Source organism: Bison bison, unplaced genomic scaffold (genome assembly GCF_000754665.1).
Source record: "Bison bison bison isolate TAMUID 2011002044 unplaced genomic scaffold, Bison_UMD1.0 scf7180017864061, whole genome shotgun sequence".
NCBI lineage: Eukaryota > Metazoa > Chordata > Mammalia > Artiodactyla > Bovidae > Bison > Bison bison.
The window spans coordinates 6728740-6752925 of NW_011494633.1; the positions used below are offsets into that span (position 1 = coordinate 6728740).

General features: G+C 40.2%; 1 protein-coding gene across 6 annotated transcripts in view; it reads left to right on the forward strand.

Annotated features, from left to right (window-relative positions):
• UNC79 (unc-79 homolog (C. elegans)) overlaps positions 1–24186 on the forward strand; it is a 286801-nt gene that overhangs the window by 191436 nt on the left and 71179 nt on the right. For 5 of the 6 annotated variants that reach the window (XM_010836213.1, XM_010836215.1, XM_010836216.1 and 2 more), the window contains 7 exons: positions 1843–2129; positions 5888–6070; positions 6647–6809; positions 9321–9470; positions 10052–11269; positions 18764–18871; positions 22469–22585. In XM_010836213.1, coding sequence (XP_010834515.1) covers positions 1843–2129; positions 5888–6070; positions 6647–6809; positions 9321–9470; positions 10052–11269; positions 18764–18871; positions 22469–22585 — 2226 coding nt within the window. The remainder of the gene's footprint in view (positions 1–1842; positions 2130–5887; positions 6071–6646; positions 6810–9320; positions 9471–10051; positions 11270–18763; positions 18872–22468; positions 22586–24186) is intronic. The other variant, XM_010836214.1, reaches the window with a different exon arrangement.

A 24186-nucleotide genomic window follows, 5' to 3' on the forward strand; every position in this document is an offset into this window, starting at 1 on the left:
ACTATTTCTGCATGTGAAACAGCATCATAAACAAATCTTTAGGTTTTATTTGAATAATTTTTTGATAAAAAAGTCTCTAAAGTACACTGCACATATTTATTCCTTCATGAACAGGCTATGAGACAGAAAATGTTGTTAATGTTCAAGGGTTATAGTGAAGTTTGTTAGGTGATTTCCCCTATATTAGACGTTCTTAGACTTGGCTGATTCTGTAACCTTTTCACTCACTGCCAAGATCCCATCTTAGGGCATCACTTTTGAGCAGATCAACATTCTGATCATCTGGGGAAGTCTAGACAACCAAGCACATAAACTGTAGTATGCGCAGTTTCAAACTAGTAAATTTGGAATTTGACAGAGAAAGTGTTTAGGCTCCAGACAACTAATTTCTGTGGTCCCCAGAAAACATTCCTTCTATCTTGTTTCTCTTGGTTGGTCCTGGAAGACAGATTTTTGACAGATCAGTTGAGGAATTAAAGAATATGACTGACTATCTAGCTGTTTGTTGTATCCTGCATGCTGTAATTTAAATGGATAAAATCAGTTTGCTGTATAATGATTTGTAACCAAAGCTTGTCATCATTTAGAATGTTTTCTCTCAGAATGAGAGATGAGAATGATGTGTGCTCGTCTAACCCACCAGGCAAAAGCTTTGTTTCCAATTCAGAAATTCTCATGTCAAAGGAAGGAGAAGGATGCAGAGGGTATTTTGAATAAGGCCCCAAATATAAATATAGGAGAGCAAATCTCATTTTTCCTTCCCTCAAAGTCCTAAACTAAAGGGCAGAAAACAAGGGGAGACAGGGTATAATTTCTGACTTTAAGAAATAACTGAGAAAGTCCATGTCAGGGACCTGTTCAGACGTGATTATTTGTTAGGTTAAAAGTAAGTTAGGGGCTGAGGTATTTTTTCTTTGCATGTGAATTTCAGCTCACCTTCATGTGGCGTGTTTCTGTTTTTAAAAGTTCATGCTTCTTTCTTTCTGTCTGTGCCCTCCCACCCCTTGTGTGCTTCTCATTACATACAGCAGGAATTATCATTTGCTATTTCTAATTTTGAATGTATAATTCAAAGAGTACACACTGCTGTTATCTCAGAATTTGGAGAAGGAAACTTTTTTTTTTGGCCTCAGCTGATTTTTGAACATAACTGAATGGAGATAATAATTTAAACAAAGTAACCCAATGGATGTTTTAGTTGCTCAGCAGATTTGATGAATATTATTTTGTGGTTATTCTTACCTATTTATTTTACAAAGCTGGAAGGAAAATGTCTCTTTATTAAGGTAAAACTTTGCCAAGGTATTTAAAAGTTCTCTAAATGTAAATTGCGTGTAGGTATTTGTCTTGCTGTCAGAAGATAACTTTGCTTTCTAGTGCCATGTTTTTATTTGCATTCCCTTATTCTTCCCAGGTGGCACTGGTGATAAAGAACCTGCCTGCCAAAGTAGGAGATATTAAGAGACCCGGGGTTCGATCCCCGGGTGGGGAAGATCCCTTCGAGGAGGGCATGGCAACCCACTCCAGCATTCTTGCCTGGAGAATCCCATGGACAGAGGAGCCTGGTGGGCTACAGTCCATGGGATCGCACAGAGTCCAACACGACTGAAGCGACTTAGCACACATGCATTCTTCCCAAATTGGTTGTTGATACAACAACATAACTTCCATCCTGGGATCAGTGCTTTGCTTAGTAGGCCATATTATGTCTGAGTTTGTCTAGAACAGACCTTTAAATATTTAGAGGCAGCAGACAAAGTGGTGCTTGATCGATAAGTGAAATTTGACTGTAAACTTACTTGTGGGGGAGCCACCCACTGACGGCCTTTCTTGTACCGACAGGACAACAGTCCCCTGAGAATGACAACACCATCAAGGACCTGCTCCCCGAAGACGCTGGAATCGACCACCAGACAGTGCACCAGCTGATCACAGTGCTCATGAAGTTCATGGCCAAGGACGAGAGCAGCGCCGAGTCGGACATCAGCAGCGCCAAGGCCTTCAACACGGTCAAGCGGCACCTCTACGTCTTACTCGGCTACGACCAGCAGGAAGGCTGCTTCATGATCGCACCTCAGAAAATGCGCCTGTCAACTTGCTTTAATGCATTTATTGCAGGGATTGCCCAGGTAAGTGGAAGCTTTCATGAGTCATGCCGTTAGGCTTTTAGTCCAAACGAGTCATGAAATTCCATTTAGCCAACACTGGTTGAGTGTAAAGCTTTGCGCAAGTTACTGTACTGTGTCAGTCATTCAGTTGTGTCTGACTCTTTTGTGACCCTGTGGGCTGCAGCCCTGCCAGGCTCCTCTGTCCATAGTAGCCATTTACTTCTCCAGGGGAATCTTCCCGACCCAGGGATTGAACCTGGGTCTCCTATATTGCGGATGGATTCTTTACCTTCTGAGCCACCAGGGAAGCCAGGGGTGTATAGAAGACATCAGCAGCCTGATAACATAAAGGGAGTTGGGGATTTACGGGGGTAAATCTTAACCTAGCACTTAAGAATTAAAAAAAAAAATTATTTATTTATTCTTGGCTGCATTGCTGTACGCAGGACCTCTCAAAAAAAATTATTTATTTATTCTTGGCTGCATTGCTGTACGCAGGACCTCTCTAGTTGTAGTGAGCCAGGCTGCTGTTTGTTGCAGTGCACGGCTTTCTCATGTTGGTGGCCTCTCTTGTTGCGGGCACAGGCTTGAGTGTGGGCTCAGTAGTTGTGGCACACGGGCTTAGCCACTCCATGACACGTGAGATCATCCTGGGCCAGGGATCGAACCTGTGTCCCCTGAATTGGCAGACAGAGTCTTAACCACTAGACCACCAGGGAAGTCCAAAACTTAGCATTTCAGTCATTTTTCAACTGTAGTATTCAGTTGCAGTAAGTATATTCACATTCTTATGTAACCATCACCACTTTCATCTCTAAAACTTTTTCATCATCCTAAACTGAAACTCTATTAAATAGTAAAGGAGTGTGGAATTTTTGTTTGTAGGTTTTTTTTTTTCCCAATCCTTTCCTTTTTTTGGTTTCAAGTGGAGACTTGAGTTAATCATTCAACTTACTTCATATCATATTATCATCATTGGCATTTTTCATGTTTCTTTGCTACTCGTAACTGCTGTGTTATATACCATGATGTATATTTCTCATGAGTTAACTATCCATTCCCTCAGTAATGGACACTCATATTGCTCCCGACTCCTCACCCTTTCACACAGATCAGCAGTAACCATTCTGTACAGTCGAGTGTTAGTTGCTCAGTTGTGTCCAACTCTGCAACCCCATGGACTGTAGCCCACCAGGCTCCTCTGTCCATGGAATTCTCCAGGCAAGAATACTGGAGTGGGTAGCCATTCCCTTCTCCAGGGGATCTTCCCGACCCAGGGATCGAACTGGGGTCTCCTGCATTGCAGGCAGATTCTTTACTGTCTGAGCCATCAGGGAAACCCCAACCATTCTGTACATGCAGCCTTATTCAACAATGTGAGAATTCTTTTGGGATATGGATCCAGGAGCAGAATTAATAGACCATCGATGTACATGGACTTCCCGGGGTGGCTCAGAAGGTAAAGAATCTGTCTGCAATGCAGGAGACCCAGGCTCAATGCCTGGGCATCCCTCAGATGCTCTGGAGAAGGGAATGGCTACCCATTCCAGTAGTGTTTCCTGGAGAATCCCATGGACAGTGGAATCTGGAGGGCTCAGGTCCATGGGTCACAAAGAGTCAGACATGACTGAGTGCCTTTCACACTTTGGGTGTATATATATGCCTAATTTGACCAGTGCTACAAATCTAAATTTCCAAAATGGCTGCCCTAATCTGCAAAGAGTGTAGAACTTGGGGCTAGAGAGAAATGGATATGAATTTCAGCTCTGCCACTGTTATTAAAACTGTTATGGCCTTAAGCATCCTTGCTTCTTTGCTCATTGTAATAGATTTTTTGGGGAAAGACTAGAGACAACATACTGAAAATCACCTTCATCAGTGCCTGTCGCGTGGAAAGAACTCATGATCATAGCTGTTACCATTTAGCTCAAACAGATCGTTGATATAGTGAACACGGAGAAGCAATGTGGGAGCAATTTGCATGTCTCCTGCTGGTGCTGATAACTAGATGAATCATTACTAATACTCACCTGTCTGTGATAGAGACAGAAGATGCCACTTCAGATAGCAAACTTCACTACCCTTCCTCCCTCACTTCTCTCTTTCTATGTTCACATTATGTATATTTATTTTCAAACTATAAGCAAAAAAATTAAAAAGTAAATCTCCAGGAAACCCATCACAAAATCAGTTACTAACATTTTGGTATATGTTGATGGCTCTAGGTTTACATACATTCCTATATACACGCATACATACATAGGTATGTACATGTGTGGTTAGCTTTCAGTTTACCATCTGTGTGATAAGTAGGATAAAAATCTAGGCTGCCCTCCCCTAGCACATTCTGTAACTCATGTTTCAAGGTCATTAGTAGTGGCAGTGTTAGTCACTAAGTCATGTCTGACTCTTTGTGACCCCATGGACTGTAGCCTGTTGGGTTCCTTGTCCATGAAATTCTCCAGGCAAGAATACTAGAGAAGCTAGCCATTCCCTTCTCCAAGGGAACTTCCCAATCCAAGGATTGAGCCCAGGTCTCCTGCTTCGCAGGCAGATTCTTTACCATTTGAGCTACAGAGAAGCTCTAATAAAAGCTGTGTGCTTTTTCCTGCTTCTGAATACATGTTGCTGTATTGCTCTTGTCCTCAACTATGTGTATATGTGCACATATTTTTTATAATAATGGGATCATTTATACATACTGATATATATATATATGTGCCTGGATGTGTGCATGTATATGCATATGTATGTATATACATACTTATGTCTGGGCTTCCCTGGTGGCTCAGTTGGTAAAGAATCTCCTGCAATGCAGGAGACCTGGGTTTGATCCCTGGGTCAAAAATATCCCCTGGAGAAGGAAATTGCAACCCACTCCAGTATACTTGCCTGGGAAGTTCCATGTCTCTTTTAAGCCTAAAATTTGTTATGAAGCTCATATCATGTAAATAAATTTGTACGGTATTCCATTTAATGTCTATAGAGTATTCTGTTGTTATATAAACAATCTTTTGTTTTACTAATTCCATATTGTTGAATATGGAGGTCATTGGCAATTTGGAGTGGCTATAATGCTGGGTATCTTTATGCATACATCTGGAAATGCCTGTCTGATTTATTTCCTTAGGATATGTTTAATTGCTATTTAAAGGCTATGTGCTTTTTCCTGCTTCTGAATACATGTTGCTAAACTGCTCTCCTGAAAAATTTGAGAAATACTCTAGCCAGTGGTGTCTGAGAATGCCTGTTTCCTCACATAATTACCAACTCTACATGCTTTCATTGATTCTAGGTAATAGTTTAATATGACTTCCCGGGTGGCCTAGTGGTAAAGAATCCACCTGTGCGCTGGGTTGGGGAGATCCCCTGCAGGAGAGCATGGCAACCTGCTCCAGTATTCTTGCCTGGAAAATCCCATGGATGGAGGAGCCTGACTGGCTACAGTTCATGGACTCTCAAAGAGTTGGACACGACTGAAGCGACTTAGCATGCACACAACATAGGACATTTTCAAAGAGGAAGTTTATTTTCAGCATATAATTAAGTAGATAAATAATTAGACAATTAAGTAGATAAAATGAAGTTACAAGTTTTTAAATTTCTTGTGAGGTTGGACTTTTGTCCCTTTATGGGTACTGGCCATTATTAATAGTATTTTGTGAGATACATGGTAAATATTTTGCTCATGTTTTGATGGTTCCAAGTTTTCCTTTTGGCTTATAAATGTTCTTTGTAGTTGTCTTTTCTTCAGTTGTTACCTTTCTTTCCTGTTTCAGGTCATGGACTATAACATTAATTTGGGAAAACACCTTCTTCCCTTGGTGGTTCAGGTGCTCAAATACTGCTCTTGTCCTCAACTCCGGCATTATTTCCAACAGCCACCTCGTTGCTCCCTCTGGTCTCTAAAGCCTCACATCCGGCAGATGTGGCTGAAGGCCTTGCTTGTCATTCTTTACAAGGTGAGTTGCTGTAGTCAATCTTTTTTTGGGTGGAACAATTCTTTTAGAGAGAACATTTAAGAGATCTAAGCTCAAAATTTTGTAAGATAGTAATTTGACCTTCAGTAATTTGACCTTCGGAAGATTCACGATATACAATTAGTATTCAGAAGTGAAGAACTTTTGGAAGGAAAATAGAAATGTAGACCATGCCAGTATATACTCTAAAACGTTTAAAGCCAAATACGATGAACATGGATCCATAATCTCTGTCTATGCTCAGACCTCATATTTTATCTATGTATTAAGTACTACATCAGAAAACAAGAAAACTATTTAAAATTGTACTCCTACATTATGTTTATGGCGGCTCATTTTCTTGAAATAAATTAAAACTTACAAACTGGCATGCATTGCCATCCATAATTTGGTGGAAGAGGGTGGGGATACAATCCCTTGTTCAAATAAGACCATGGTAAGAATTGACGTTTCTGCTTACCCAGAAGAGACTGAGAAAAATAGCTAGCAAGATCAAGTGGAAAAACTTACCCTTGAAAATAACTGTTTATATTTTTCTCCCTCCATTTCATTGAGCAGTATCCATACCGAGACTGTGATATCAGCAAGGTCCTTCTGCATCTGATTCACATAACAGTCAATACACTCAATGCACAGTATCATAGCTGCAAGCCCCATGCCACGGCAGGACCTCTGTACAGTGACAACAGTAACATAAGCAGATACAGCGAAAAGGAAAAAGGTACTTTACATATCTCAATCCTATCCCAAACTCAGCTTGCATACGTAATACATTTCTGGACAATGTTTTCCTTAGACCGTAGAGGAGCACCCCAGGTACTATTCTGGAGTTAAAAAAAAAAATGACCTACTGCTTCATTAATTCTCCACATTTCCCATGAATGTTGTTGCTTTCCTTTTTTTAAAATGAGCACTCAAGAGAAATAATCGATATGCTTCTAAATCTCCTTTCATGAGAAATCATGTTTTGCAACAAAAAAAGAAAAAAGAAAAATTGTCTGCTGTCTGGTTAAGGAGACTTTGTAAGCCTTTTCCTTCATGTTGGAAACATCTTGCTTTGGGCTGTGAAATGATTCTTGGTTGGTACTCAGTGGTGCCATGATCCTGTCCAACTCTGGTTTGCTTCTGACCTTGAGATTAGATTTGAATGGAGTCTAAATGTGTTGAAGTGGTCTTTCTTAGCCTCCTTATTCAATAAGAATTAAAGGCAAATGAAATCAAATATTTTGCATAGGTTTAAATTATTTCTAGTATCAATACTTTTTTGTATTGATAGCTTTTCTACAAAGGAGGCAGCAGAATGAAACTTTAGCTAGAGTAAACTTCCAGCCTGGATATTTTCAGGTGAGAACTGCAGAGCCAAGATGTGTGTTTTTTGTGTCTGTTTCAGGGTGGCTAGACTCATGAACGATGACATCATCTCATCCAGTCCTACGAGAAAGCCAAGTGCCCCATGACTCTTAGTAGTGTTCATAGATTCCTTTTTGGTAGAACTGCTCTGCAGATGTCTGAATAGGATGGATTGGAGCCAGTGTTCTATTGTTCATTTATTACCAAAAAGTTCAAGACTCTAGGTTGGCCAGAGATGGGACTGAGAGAAAGTTCTTTAAGTTCTGATACCATTCAGATCCTTCCTGAAGAATATCTTGTCTACCATCTTAGGTCCTAGTTTCTGGGAAATTGGACAGACTCAGTTAAACTATAAATGTCATCAGTGTGGGCTCAGTACCTGGACCAATCCCAGATGAACATTTCTGGGTGAGAGGAGCCATGCTGAAGTCTTCCTGTCACTCTCATTCAATTCATTTTGAGAATTATCATTGATACAAAGTTATGTAAGGGAAGTTGCATAACTCTTGCTCCAAAAAAGCTGTATTTTTCAAAGGAGAGTATTTTAAAAAATGAAATAAATAAAACAGAATGTTGTATTGACAGGCTTCCTCATCATTGCAGAAGTTCACTGGGAGTTTTGTATCCATTTTGATCATTAACGCTTATTTTTTTTTTTTCATTTGACCCAAAAGATTATTTTGATTACTTTGTCCAGCATCTGCTGTTCAAATTTCATTTACTTATAGAATCTTGTGTTTTAAGACAGAATCGGTCCTTAAAACTTAACTCTAAGCTTGTACTCCCCTTATACTCAGAGAATTAAATAATCACAATCACACCTGAACCTCATTTTCTCATACATGTAGATGTAAATATAGGCCAAACACCGTGATTTCAATGATGTTGAACTTGAATAGTAGGTTAATTCCATTCCCTGTGGTGTTAACGCGTTTTTGCAGCCTTTTCTCTTGCTATTTTGTACATGGCTTTGACCTTTTCAAAGGATGAAAGAAGAAAATTTATTAAGGGAATTTTGTGGGTTGCAATATAACAACATTTTCCTCATTAATGTGTTTTGGGGTTTCTCTTTGATTTAAAAGTGGCCAAAAGCGGGTAGAAAAGGACACAGATACAAGCTTGCTAGGACTCTAAGTGACCAGTTTGTTTATGGAGCCTCAGGACCGTAACAGTCAAAGATTCTTTCTGGGATTCATAAAAGCGCCCACGGCAAACTCGAGAAGAGTCTTACTTTAGTGGGGAGATGTTATTTTCTGTTTTCTTTTTCCTTTGTTTACTCTTTCAGTCCATAATCATTTGTGGAGCTTTTGAGATGACCAGCGGCTTTTCTAAGCTTTTTCTGTGTGTCATGTGTTTCATTTTCAAGTGTAGAGTACAGTATTTTGCATTCACAAAGTATAAGGTGCATGTACTGTTAGGCTGTGTCTATGCCAGTTCTCAGATCCCAGGAAGGCATGTATTTGTGGAAGGGGCAAGATCTACTCATTGTGTTTAATTTTCTTTTGCCAAATTAGCCTGAAAATTCACCCAAAGCAGGCACGTTTCAGGAGTGTCCCAGATTCCTGACATGTATTGGTTATCTGGTTGTTAAGTGCATTGAAAAAGCTCCCCATGAAGGCTCTATCGGAATATTGAGATGCCTCTTTTGAAAATGCTGCCCTTTGTGACATGGAAATTGAGGGGCAAACTTATAACAGTTTGTTCTGCTCAACTTCTGAATAATTTGACACCTGAATTAAATGCCCAGCTGGGCTAGACTTGGGCTGGTGTAGGAACCACCCCAGACTGTGTTCCATGATGCTTTCGTTGAAATGCTTGTGTAGACACAGCCTAAGAGAGAATAACCTCTTAAGTGTAATTTTGACTTTCTCTCCCCAATTAGAAGAAGATAGTGTTTTTGATGAATCTGATATTCATGATACACCTACTGGACCCTGCAATAAAGAGTCTCAAACTTTTTTTGCAAGATTGAAAAGGATAGGCGGCAGCAAAATGGTGAAATATCAGCCGGTTGAGATGAATGTTCAGAGAAGTATGAATTTTTTCCTCTTAGTAATTTTATGCAGAAATGTTGTACTCTACCATTTGTTTGGGGTGAAATCTTAATTTTATTATGTTACTACACATTTTAATACTGTTGATTTTATATATATGTATGCATAACCAGTATATATATATACACACTTATATATATACGTGAATTGACAGATACATCATTAACGTCATGATTGTCTTAGAGGGCCATTGCTTGATTTGATTTGTTGCGAAATGTTTGCTTCCCTTCCACACAATTTGAATACAGTTTTCTAGACTGACCTCAGCCAAAAGCGATCCCCTCTCCAGCACACAAATGAATAGAGCTGAGGGATTATCCTGAAGCCTGATTTTGGAAATAAGATCTTAAACTGCCATTTGGGGGTTCTCTCATTCCAAAGTTTTCTGGTTTTTGAAATTAGAATGAACTTAATGAAAACTTGGCCAGAAAGTCAGTTTTCCCTTTTGGTGGAGCTGGGTTCTGATTATTATTGATGCCAATTGTATGCCCAAGTATGAGGGGAAAAGAAAGTTGAAATCTCCAAGTAAAATAGTACTAGCTTTTTCTGTTTTAATCAGGTGAAATAGAGCTGGCTGAATATAGAGACACGAGTGCATTACAAGACAACATCCTACACTGTGTGAGAGAAGAAAGCATTCAGAAAAAAAAGCTGCGCTCTCTAAAACAAAAATCTCTTGATATAGGAAACGCAGACTCCCTCTTATTTACGTTAGACGAGCACCGTAGGAAGTCCTGCATAGACCGCTGTGACGTAGACAAGCCTTCTGCCCACGCTGCTTATTTTATGCAAAGACAGCACGACCACGGACGATCTAGACAGAATTCTGCCACGAGGCCCGGCAGTGCCGACATCCCCGAGAACCTAGCTGTGGAAGGTTTCCAAGAATCTCGGAGGCCGGTGATACCAGAAGTTAGGTTAAATTGCATGGAGGCATTTGAGGTGAAAGTTGATTCCCCAATAAAGCCTGCCCCCAAAGAGGATTTAGATCTGATTGACTTGTCCTCAGATTCAACATCTGGGCCTGAGAAACGCTCTATGCTCTCAACGTCGGATAGCGACTCTCTTGTGTTTGAACCTCTTCCTCCTCTGCGAATAGTAGAGAGTGATGAAGAGGAGACCATGGACCAAGGGAATGAGGGTGCCTCTGGTCAGAATGCTGCCTCTTCTCCCTCTGTCCCCAGACACCCCTCTGTCCTCAGCCTCAGTACAACGCCCCTCGTGCAAGTAAGCGTGGAGGATTGTTCCAAAGACTTTTCTTCTAAGGACTCAGGAAATAACCAGTCCGTGGGTGACAAGGACGCCTCTCTCATAGCTCTGGAAGACCCCACAGACTCTGAAGAGTTAGTCAAGCCTGAGGAGCTGCAAGAGTTTTCCTGTGGCAGCCCACTCACGCTGAAGCAAAAACGAGACCTCCTTCAGAAGTCATTTGCCCTCCCCGAGACGTCTCTGGATGATAACGCTGAGCCCAGCACTGAGGAGGAGAAGCCTGGTGGGCTGATGCCAAGTTCAGGGGCAAAAACTGTCCTCCTCAAGGTCCCTGAAGATTCGGAGAACCCAATGGAGGGTGAGAAGCCCGACGTCATCGCTGAATCAGACACAGAACAGAACCCTGAGAGGAAGGCAGAGGAGGAGGGAGCTGAGGAGTCGGAATTTAAGATTCAGATTGTCCCCCGGCAGAGGAAACAGAGGAAGATTGCGGTCAGTGCCATCCAGAGAGAGTACCTTGACATTTCCTTCAACATTCTAGACAAACTGGGTGATCAGAAAGATCCAGGTGAGCGCCTCCTTCTTTCTCCCAGCCTATGTTCAAGTGTGTGCTTCTTACTTGTGAGGGTCTTGGCACTGAGTGTGCATCAGACTCTCAGCCTTAAAATGTCAGGGGATGACGGTATCATTGCTTCATTATCACTCTGAACCCTTCCTGCTTACTGCAGTGTGTTAGATTCAGATGTGGTTCTGTTGGCTCCATAAATGTTTTGATATTGGTTGTTCCTCAACTCTACAATTAATTCTTGATCACCCTTGACAACAAGAGGCAATGATAAATTAATATCAAGACATTCCAAATACCATTTTTGTTTTCCTCAAACAACAAAAGGCATTAATTGAACTCTTTTTGCTTTCTTTATTTCTTTGCTATATACTTCAGTGAATTATGATACAGACCAAAGGAGGAACAAACAGGAAGGGGTAAAATAAAGTAAAGAGTACTTGGGATGATTGAGAACTGATTGTATAATCATTTAGGGTCTATAGCTGATTACATATTCTAACCAAATATCAGCAGCCTGGCATGGTGTACCCTTGGGAACCAAAATGAGCCCAGTTACATCCCAGTCTAATCCACGGTCACCAGTTGATGGTGAAGCTGCCAGAGAACAAGAACTTCCTGCCTCAAATGCCATGACTTGTGTTTCCTTGGAGGCACTGATTCTAAGAGGGATTAACTTGAAAAAGTGACAAGCTGCTAGTCCACCTCATCCTAAAACACAGTCCTCTGCTCTGTTATCATAATACTGATCAGAATGTTTCTTAATTTCTCAGCTCATATATTCAAAAAAAATAGAATGGGAATCTTCATAAAAAATAGGAATCGGTCTGGGATGATTATTTTAGTAGATTCATAGACTGAAAGACATTGGGCGCTGACAAAACTCTTGGAGACTTCTCATCACCCCTCATTTCCTACAAGAGGACACTGACACTGAGGAGGTGATATGCCCTGCTCTGGGTCATACATCACTTCTCTCTCTACTCCACAGTAAAAGCAGCTCCCAAGAGAGTAGGCTCGGCCTTTTTATTTGCTCCAGGCATTTCCGGAGGTTTCCAGCAGTTCTCTGCCTCATAAGGCAGAGCTGTGTAATCTCAAAGGTGCCCTGTAAAAATCTGTTGAATGAACATGAATGTAGTTGGAAAAGGTCATGCTCCAGTAAGGCAGCAGGGGAAGATAAAGATTCTCATGATAACAAGAAAGTTTAAGAGTGTTTCTAAGGAAACTGGGACACCTTTTTATTATTTGGAGCCAAGAAAATTTTTGCATGTAGATGGAGGAAAGCACTGACCTATTATAGAAACTATGGAGGTCTATAGAGGGATATATAAGGAACCTTATAATCTCAGAGAAGGCAATGGCAACCCACTCCAGTACTCTTGCCTGGAAAATCCCATGGACGGAGGAGCCTGGTGGGCTGCCGTCTATAGGGTCACACAGAGTTGGACACGACTGAAGCGACTTAGCAGCAGTAGCAGCAGCAGCATAAGGTCTATGAGGGCATGGCAACCCACTCCAGTATTTTTGCCTGGAGAATCCCCAAGGACAGAGGAGCCTGGCGGGCTACAGTCCGTGGGGTCTCAAAGAGTTGGACACAACTGAGTGATTAAACACATAAGGTCTATAGATGGGTATATAAGAAACCATTTAAGGTCTATAGGGTGGGTATATAAGCAACTATATGAGGTCTCCCCGGTGGGTGTATATGATATATAGGTTGTATATAGGTTGCCTTATGTGTGTTTGTATATGTCTGTGTGTTGCCTTCTTTATTCATCCTTAGGTCAGATTGTTCCCCAGGCTGCCAGGGAGGAGATTGGTATTATATTAATATATTTGTCACCAGAATAAGAAGGAAAGTATCTGACAATTACGATGACATGTGTTTAGAGTTTTCATAGTATAGATTATACTATCATAATAATTTTATATCTGTATAGTGTAGCACGTGCCACAGACATACAGATCACCCCTTCCTTGCTGGGGGTTGGAAGGAGGCTCACGCGCTCAGAGTAAGACTCAGGCTCCCCCAGACCGTCTTGCGGCTATCAGTGGTAGCAAGGGAGACCAGACTCACAGCCTTCCCGTTGCAAATCCCCTTGAGGCTATGGTTCTCATGGCATTGTGTACTTTCCGTCTCTTCGTGTCAGGCCCTGCAAGAAGCCCCAGATCTCCCTTTTTCTCTCTCACTCCAGTTTCCACGAGGCCTTGCGCATGTCCTGTCCAGCACCTTTCTCCCATCTTATCCCAGCTCCTGAAACTTTTCCTCCATCAGAAATGCATCGTGCTTCATGAGCAAAATCCATTGTATGCTCTCTCCACTGTTTCCTTTACCTTCCTAGTCAAATGAAAGTCCAGCTCTTCCCTGAAGATACTATGTCCTTAGGCTAGGGCCAAGGTGTGGACACCTTCCTTGCTCATTGTTTCCCCTTCAGACTATTTCCACGGTGTCTCTAAAAACACTCAGCTCTGAATCTTACATTATTTACCCCTGACTTTCTCATTGATTGACAGTTTTAACACTGGGCTCATTTTTACTCTTTCCTAAACTCTTCCTGTCTTAATTCTTGTTGATTTCAATATTAGTACAGATACTACAGAGTCTTAGTACAGTGTTTTCTGACACTCTGGCTTCTCAGCTCCTTGAATTCATCTTCTCCAGAGACTATTTTTCATCTTCCACTGTTGCTCATTTACTCATTCCCATGATCATATCACAGAACTTGTTATTATCAGTCGCTGCAGACTGTCCATGATGTCAGTCCAATGTCTCCCGTTCTCTGATTGTCATTTCCTCTCTCTGGATAGCACTGTATCGATCCTATTACCTTTCACTATCCCTCCCCTACTTCATGTCTTTTCTTCTCGAGTTGATTATTATAATCCCTTCCTGCCTCCATCATCCCTGACCTTTGCTTTTTTCAGACTTGCTTGGCTAAACACAACCCTTGTCAAATCTGTCTTTCCATCTACCAGTACCTATCAGATGAGTGTGACTGGAGAAAAGCATGTAACAGTATTGACTGATCTCATTTTAAATTCATGACTACAAGCATCAACTAGGTCCTTCAAGCTGCTCAGCAATCGCACCGTGTATCCCCCGTCCATTTACCTTTCCATCCTCCTGACTATTTCATAGCTACTTTTCCTTTCAAGCTTTCGATGTCTCTTCCTATGACCTAATCAGGAGAGATTTCCACATCTTCCTCCGCCATTATCTGCCTCCCTTCTGTCGTCTGCACTCATACACCTGGCCTTCCTAGCTATAGGTGAACTGTGTTTTGGTCTGAAGTCAGCCTTTCCGCGTGTGGACGCAATTCCATCTCTCTTACTTACTCAAGAACGTAGGCCTGGAAATTCTCCCCTGTTGCTCTTCCCTTAGTTTTTTCTAAGATACATTTGACTTGAGAATTACAAACATCATTTAATTTATCTCTCTTAATAAAAACTCCTGATCCCAGTTCTCCCAATTGTTATTTCATTTTGCTTTCTCCCTTTTAGCAAAACTTTCCCCCTCTTTTTTACTGAAGTAAAATTGATACACAATATTATATTAATTTCAGGTGTACAACATAGCAATTTGACATTTACACAGTACTTTACAAAATGATCACCATGATAAGTTTAGTTACCATCTGTCACCATTTACAGTAAAACAATATTGTTGACTATATTCCCTATTCTGTATATTATCCAGTAACTCATTTTATCACTGAAGTCTGTGCCTCTTAATCCTCTTTACTTATTTTGTCCATACCTCCAGCCCCTCCTCTCTGGCAACCACCAGTTTGTTCCCTGTATCTGTGAACCTGTTTCTGTTTTATTTGTTCATTTGTTTTGTTTTTAAGAGTCCATATACAGGTAAAATCATATAGTATTTGTCTTTCTCTGTCTGATTTACTTCACTTAGCATAATACTCTCTGAGTCAGCGAGAGTGAAAGTTGCTCAGTCGTGTCCGACTCTTTGCAACCCCATGGACTGTAGCCCTCCAGGCGCCTCTGTCCATGGAATTCTTCAGGCAAGAATACTGGAGTGCATTGCCATTTATTTCTCCAGGGGATCTGCCCCACCCAGGGATTGAACCCCAGTCTCCTGCATTGTAGGCAGACTGTTTACCATCTGAGCCCCCAGGGAAGTCCCATAATACCCTCTAGGTTTTAGCAATACTTTTAAAGGAGTTATCTATAATATCACTATCTCCAGTTTAATTCCTACGAAGCTTCCAGAGTTCAGTCACATGTCACTTGTCAAGGTCGCCTGTGGCCTCCACTGCTAAATCCAATGGTCGGTTCTTAGATTTTAACTTCTGACTCAGTAGTTCACAAAGTTTCTCACGCTCATTTCACTTGGCTTTTGGATACACATTCTCTTGGTTTTCTGCATATTCAGTGGTCATTCCTTCTCAATCTGTTTTTTCGATTCCTCCTTATCACCCTGATGAGGGAATCGCCTAGGGTCTTTGTCCTTGGTCCTTTTCTCAGTTCTGTCTACACTGGTATTGGTGATCTCATCTAGTGGTGGCAATCTCATCTAGTCTTATGGTTTTCCATATTTTCTGTATGCTGAGACAACTCCATTAGATACCTGCTGCTGGAATAACGCTGCGTAACAAATAATCATACAAATACCGGCAACATTTAACAATAAGCATTTCTTCAATTCAAGGATCAGCTAACCTAAGCTGGACTGGGTGGCCAGCCTCCTCCTGGGACCCTTGAAGGCTGAAAATATTTTTCTTATGGTAATGGAAGAGGCTTGAGAGCAAGCCCAATTGCATAAGAGCTCTTTAAACCTTTGATTGTATTATCCCTGCACACATTCCATGAGTCAAAGAAAATCATCTGGAAGGACCAAAGTCAAGAGGAGAAATATATTCTGCCTCTTCAATGAGAGGAACTTCTAAGTTACAGGGCAGAGGTCATTGACTCAGAGAAGAGTGAAGAATTGGGGCCGTATCTGCCAAATATTGCATGAGACATACTCATACTCAAAAACTGATCTAAAATTAAATTTTAACTGGGTGTCCTCTCTTATCTGGCCACCTTAATCTACCTTGTAAAGTCTACCCAGAATCTAGCCCTTTCTCACTGTCTCCCCTGCTTCCACCTTGGTCTGAGCCAGTAACATCTCTTATCAGTATCAATTGCTATAGCTTCCTAACTGGGCTCCTGCCTTCTTCCCTTATTGCCTTCGTATCTTCTCAACACAGCAACCACAGCGATCCTTAAAAACATGAAATCTCATGTTTTCACTCTGTTTTTACAGAGTAAAAAGTAATTTTTTTACCTTTACTCTGCTTAAAATCCTCCATTGGCTCTCATTTCTATCATAGTAGAAATTCAAGTCCTTTAAATGGCTGGAATCTTGTGTGCCTAATTCTCATTAGTTCTCTGACTTCATTTTTGCATGATTCTCTCCATATTTCTTCTATTCAGCCCCAGTGGCTCCTGCCATTTATTGAACATTCCTTTTATTTTGCTGTGTGTGTATGTGCTCAATTGTGTCCAAATCTTTGTGACCCCATGGACTGTAGCCTGCCAGGCTCCTCTGTGCATGGAATTTTCCAGGCAAGAATACTTGAGTGGGTTGCCATTTCCTTCTCCAGGGGATCTTCCTGATCCAGGGATTGAATCCGTATCTCTTACATCTTTGCATCAGCAGGCAGGTTCTTCACCCCTGTGCCACCTGGGAAGCTACTCTTACTATTATTATTTATGGCATGGTAGCAGCAAATATCGGAGAAGGCAATGGCACCCCACTCCAGTACTCCTGCCTGGAAAATCCCATGGATGGAGGAGCCTGGAAGGCTGCAGTCCATGGGGTCGCTGAGGGTCAGACATGACTGAGCGACTTCACTTTCACTTTTCACTTTCATGCACTGGAGAAGGAAATGGCAACCCACTCCAGTGTTCTTGCTTGGAGAATCCCAGGGACGGGGGAGCCTGGTGGGCTGCTGTCTACGGGGTCACACAGAGTCAGACACGACTGAAGCGACTTAGCAGCAGCAGCAGCAGCAAATATAAAACAGAGACAAATAAAAGTAAGAGAGGTAATTGTGCTTGTTTTTAACTAGTGGTTTGTGGAGAATACCTAGGAGAAAAACCATAACCTAATCTTCAATATCTTAATGACTAAGGAATTTAAAATGAGTAGTAATTTTATACTTTATTAGGAGAGTTTGGGAAACATTGTAACAATTATACTTTTTTGTTATCAAGAAATTTCTTATCTGACAATCATATCTATTCAGAAAGACCTCTGAGAACGAAAAATAGAGGTTCCTAAATCAATGCTTAAAAGCCTTTCTCCTCAGCCCCCACCTAGGATGTATTTTACTTTCATTTCCGACAGTTTAATACTCACCCAATCGAACAGCGTCTGCATGCTTACATTGTATGTGTGTGTGAATGTATGGTGACTTGCTCTGGGGCAAGAACAAACAATTGATAATATATTGCAGAGGAGGAGACAGTTGTCATGAAGCTTATGAATTTGAGGTCTTTTAGGGTGGACATGTTGTAATCATGGAAACCCTAGTGGTAATTCCAGACTGCTCATTGAGTTCAATACATAAAGAGTATTGCTTAAGATGGCAAGGAGGCTTATAAAGAATTTTAGGCATTTGCTGTCAAAAGCTATTGAACTTTTCAAAAACTTAAAGAATCATCTTCGCCTAGAATAATGTGGGGCAGCTTGTTTCTCATTATGCACAGATGAAAAAGACAGTATTATTTTGCAGAAAATATTTCAGGTTAGATGCATTTGTCAACAGCAGAAACAAATGATGCAGTCTGTTTCTTGCTCAACTAGTAAAATAGAATATAATAAAATTTTATTTTATTTGCTAACAAAATAGAAAAATCTGAGTTACTAGTAAGTAACTATTCTGACTTAGGTACAGTCCCTGTTCCTAAATTATGGTTTAGCAGAGGTTATGGACAGGTAGACACTTGCATTTTAGTGTGTTAATTTTGGTAAAGGTTAGGACAGGGTACTCTGGGATTACATAAGAGGGTCACATGATCCAGTTTTTTGTTTGAATGTGGGGGTGGGGATCCTGGTTGCCCTTTTGGAGGAGGAATTACTGTACAAATTGAGATGTAAGTGATAAGTAGGAAACTGCCAGACGAAGGTGAAGCGGTAGCATGAAACAGGTGGATTGCCTGTAAGTGTCTTTGGGATTTGTATGAAAAGAAATCCAGTTCTTGAAAGGTGCAGGAATATGTGATGTGAGCGTGCCAAGCCCTAGCTTTGTGACAGTGCTGTTGTTAATCTCTGAGAGGCGTATTGACACATGCAGAGTGTAACGTGGAAGCGACTCTCCGTGGAACTTTGAAGCCAGTGTGTATGAGGTTCCAGAAAAATCATCAGTAGGGCCAGAAAGTGTGTAATGATTTCAGTGGGAGTATTGGGCAAGAGGGGAGAATATATGGAAAAGGTTCCCCAACTTGCTTTTAATCAGTGTCCTGAATCCTAAATAATGTTTTTGTTGGTAGATCCTGCTACTAAAGGACTTTCAACTTTGGAAATGCCACGAGAATCCTCATCTGCCCCTACCCTGGAAGCAGGTGTGCCAGAGACTGGCAGCCATTCCTCCATATCAAGTAAGGTTTCCTCTGATGATCGTTTTGCCTGTGCATCGATTGTAGACCATGATCTGCCGCCTTGCTTTCAATTTCACAGTCTTGGTGTTGTTTTTTCCTTTAACGTTCGTGTTAGCTTCCTAGGTAATGCCGTGTTGTGTGTTCTCAGAGACTATGAGACAGAGGCCCACTTTTGTCAGCATCTCAAGGGTTTGATAAATCAGTATAGTCAGTGATAGGCCGAGAATCCTAATTTGTTATGGAATAATCACTGCATGTCATAATTCAGTAGAATAAGTGTTATATATGACTGGATTAGACACAAAACATGGAATTGGTTTTGGGACAAGTGAAAAACACCATCTGTGACAGAATTTTTACATGAAACACCTTTGTTTAATTTGAATCACCTCCGTCATTGACAAAAATTTTCTCTGAGTTGTCATCAAATAAATGTATCCGATATATCATGATTCCAAAGTTATTTCTGAATGTAGCCTTCTAGGATCAGAAAATTAAATTGGCATGAAACCTTACTGGATCTATAGGAGGCAACTATTTTGAAGCTGCCCTGTGTTATTGGGTCCTAGATTTTCCCCATGAGGAGCTTGAATTCTATTGAAGTTTGAAAATAAGGGTGTCCACCTGGCTCAGTGGAGTCCATTAAGAGATTTCAGCACGAGAAATTCTCAGAGATACAAAGATACAAACAGACCTGAATTTCCATAGACCCTTGTCACATGCGCTGGTATATTTTATGTTCCATGTGGATGCTGCCTCAAGGCTGGTGAATTTTCATTTGACCATCTTTGGAAATAAAGATGATCTTGAAAACCAGATAAAGATCTTAAATGTGGGACTGGTAGTATGGAACAACATCATCTTCATCATTCATTTATTCATGCTTTCATTCATTCAGCAACTATTTATTAAGAGTTTGCTGAGTGCCAGGCATGATGCTTGCCACTGGTGATCAAAGGTGAATAAATAAGATATAACTTGTTCTTCAAGCATTTACAGATATAAATAGTAATAATAGCTACCAATTACCGTGTTCCAGGCACTGTGCTGAATGGTTTATACACATTGTTAGTCTATTAAGTCCTCCCTTTGGTACTGTATGACAGTATTGACCCAGTTTTATAGACTAGGAAACAGAGGTTCAGAGAGGCTAAGTGACTTGTCTAAATTTGCACAGCTATTAAGTGATAGAGATAAGAATTGATGCTAGATTTGTTTGATTTTTCAAGTTCATGGCATTTTTTAGTATGGAACACAGCTTAGAGCTTCCCTGATGGCTTAGTCAGTAAATAATCCGTCTGCAATGCAGGAGACCTGGTTTTTCCTGGGTCAGGAAGATCCCCTGGGGAAGGAAATGGCAACCCACTCCAGTATTCTTGCCTGGGAAATCCCATGGACAGAGGAGCCTGGTGGGCTACGGTCCATGGGGTCCTAAAGAGTTGGATACAACTTAGTGACTAAACCATCACCACCGCTGCCTTAGAATAATTTAAATTCAGTTATAATAGAGATTATAGAAATTCTAAGAAAGTGTTTCCAAGTACCATTTATTTTCCCTTTTGATAGCAAAGACAAATGGCTCATTCTGAACCAGATTGTTCTTATTTATCACAAAAAAATCTGTTTTAAAGCATCATAACATGCCCATTTTTAAGTCCACATACTAAAATCATGAACATGTATCTTCTCTTCCTAATTTGCGAGAGTCATCTAAAAAGAGATAGTGAATTACATAGTTAGAATTCCAAGTTGAGTACGATTGAGCCGGGATGACTAACTGAGTTTGACTTCAGTGCTAGCTAAATGTATCGCAAAATAAATGTGTCAAATAAGTCATGACCCAAAATCATGATTGAATCTAGCCCTTTGGGATTTAGCATAATGCATCATTAGATTTCCACCTTTGTCCTCCTCTCCATTAAAAGCGCGTGTTGGATACACACCAGCTTTTGATGGTGTGTTCTTAGAGGACAATGCCAGGTGCTTTACATACTGTGCTGAACATTAAGAATTTTTACTCTCAGGGAATTCTTCTGTCTTTAAAAACAACTGATAATTGGAGAAATTGTTCTATCACTAGAGGTTTTTAATCGTTCTTTGATTTTGTCTGATAGATGCTAATTTTTAAATTTGGTAAATCTTCTCAAAGATTTCCACTTTTGAATTTTACATGAAATTTGTTAAATTTTCTGAAACATTGCTGCCTTTGAATTTTACCTGAAGCTGCAGTTTCAAGTGAATCATGAAGCTGTAAAATTTACCAATCACAAGAATCAGATTTTTCATATTACTTTGCATAGTCATTTCCATGAATTCAGTTAACATGGAGTCCAAGACATGAGAATTCCCATCACACCTCTCTTTTGCTCAGTTTATCAGCTGATTATTTTGTAGCTAAACATGCCATAACCACCATTAATGAAGCAGCATGCTAATTACATTAAAAATGTCATAATTGAGTTCACATCACACCAAGTTGCTGTCTTGGTCCCATGACTGGGAAACCTGTATATAACATGTAAGGCTTTCTAAGGGCCATACAGACTTCTTGGTTTCTACCATCCTCTTCTAGACCATATACATGTTAGAGATTCAGTTTCTGAAATTGTCCTTATAAGAAAGTAAATAACCCCAAATTCTCAAATATCTAGTTGTTTGGGATCATGTAGATAAGGCCTGTCAGATATACCCTTCCTTTCTCACTGGGTCGCTGACAGGTATTGGTGGGACCACTCGAAGAGGAAAAGAAGGGTAGGAGACAAATTGCTTTCTCAGTCAGCAGTCTATTGGCAGAAGTGCTTTTCACTGTTTTTCTGGTTAGAAAATGCTTAATGTACTTGACATATCAATCATGGGATACCTGCCAATGCCTAATTGCAAGATAAAAATGTTACCACTATTTCATTTAAAACAAAGACGCATACTAGACTATGCTTGTGGAATGTTATTGGATTCACATTTTTCAAACAGTAAGCAGAGGCTTATATAGAGATTGAAAACAGCATTGATTTTGGAGATGACACGTTTTGATTTTATGACCACTTCATTAACTTGTTGGTTCCAAATAACAATTTCATTTCCTTTTTTCTCTCTAAAAATTGGGGTTGATATGTGTCATCCTACTCCAAAATATACATGTACAAATACACACACACACACACACACATACACACACACTCACACAGGACCTCAGGGGGATATCAGGAGACTGAAACCATGTATGCACAAGTTCCATTAAAGAAAGTTAAGCTATAAATTATTTACAGAAGTAGTAGTATCTGTCTTGAATCTTTTGGGGAACAAGAAAGAGTATATAAATGAAGTAAATGAAAATATTACACTGTTGTAACTGGGGTAAATATTTACAGGCTACAGATGAGTGCTCATAGCCACTCTTTCTTTCTTTATTGAGTAAAGAAAGGCACCAAGAATAGCATAGTGCCTTAGTTTTTCATCTGAACAGAAGCATACAACTTACTAAATGATTATAAATAGCAGATGAAGGTTCAATTAAGATTCTGTATGGCTGTGTAGAGCCTTTGTGTGCTGTGCAAATTTATTCCCCTTAGTAATCATCTCCTAATTTCCTCCATATAGCTCAGTATAGGCAGATGAAAAGGGGATCCCTGGGAGCTCTGACAATGAGCCAGTTAATGAAGCGACAGCTGGAACATCAGTCTAGCGCCCCCCATAACATCAGCAACTGGGACACTGGTGGGTCAAGCTTTTCTTCTTGTTTTACCTCTCAGATTAGGGAATGCCACTTTCTCTGTGTCCCCTCTGCTTCCTTGGGAAGGAATAGATTTTCTCTTGTATTCTGTGGTTCAAACATTTTTTTTTAAACCTAAGGTGATTAATAAGTCTATTTAAGCTTTCTGAGTGTTTAAGAGCCACAGGTTCTTCCATCTAAGCTGGTCCAACTCTTTTATTTTTTTTCCTCTAAGACTCAGATTCCAGATAATTTTAGGCCATTTCTTTGGGGGTTAAATGATGTAAATGCATAAAGGAGGGTATGGAACTATGATTTCATGTTGCAAATTAGAAAACAAAACACGATTATCAATATTCTCTGTTTTATAAGTGATGATGTATCAAAAATAAGGGACTATTGATAGTAATGATAACAGTCATAACCAACGTCAGCTTAGTGACGTGATGATCTGCGGGTAGGTCTGGGAATATGAGCTCTGTGTTTTAGTTAGCAGGGTCACCATGTTGCAGCCGCACACCCTCATGCTCATACGATGGAACTGCCTCTAACCTCAATTTTAAAGTAAGAATTGACTGCCATGACATGTCTATTTTAAACATGATCACCCTGCATTTTCTAAACTTTGTTACCACATCCTGCACATGTACTACTTCCTCGAGCCAGTAGTACTGCCGCAATTTTGCTCTTTTGAGTGCGTGCCTTTCCTTTTTTCCTTATTTTAATTAAATGGGTCATTTGATTACAAGATTATATTTGTGAAAGCTTATCACAAGATGCACACGCTATGAAAATATCAGGATTTACTAGTGTGATATGCTCTGGGGGCCAACACTTGGATAGGACTATTTTCAAATCTTAGTATTTTCTGGCTACAGTTATGTGAAATTATTTTAATAGCCTTCCTTATGATCAAGAATTGCAATGTCCACAAGACCAAAATATTAAGATACTGTTAATTTCTCATAGCCATAATATCTACATAGAGATTTCATCTTATTTCCCCCCACTATTCTTTAAAAAAAAGAAAAGAGAGGGCTAATCTAGATTACTAACTCTTACACACCATACCCAATCTTATATTTAACAGACAATTTCAACTCTCCTGGCCTTTCTAAGGTTCTTAACATTTGAAAGGTATAGTGTTTTATCTTCCTTTTAGTGATGAGTGGTAGTGAATAATGAAATGACCAAAAGCCAGTGGGTTAAGGGAGACAAGGAGAAAGACACTGAATAACCAGCTTTGAGTTTCCTGGGTTTGGGTGAAGCTTTTTTTGTTCACACCAGAGAGGACCTTGTTTCTCTCTTTACTGAGCTGATGCTATATCAGGAGCTGACAATGGAAATATTTATTCTGTTCATTCTCTGATAACTAAACACCCATCTTTTGTTAGGTGCACCTGAGGCCCTGGAGATTTTTTTTATTATGCTATTACTGTTCTCTGTAACAAGCTCAGCCTAAGCTAACCATTGTAGATTCTGACTACAATTACAGCCTGGAGTGGTCGACTCTGTAGAGTTATAAAAAGGCAAATAGATCTCAAATTCTGTTCCAAATTTTAATCTAGAAAAAAATCTACATGATGCCAAATAACCCATTTAACTG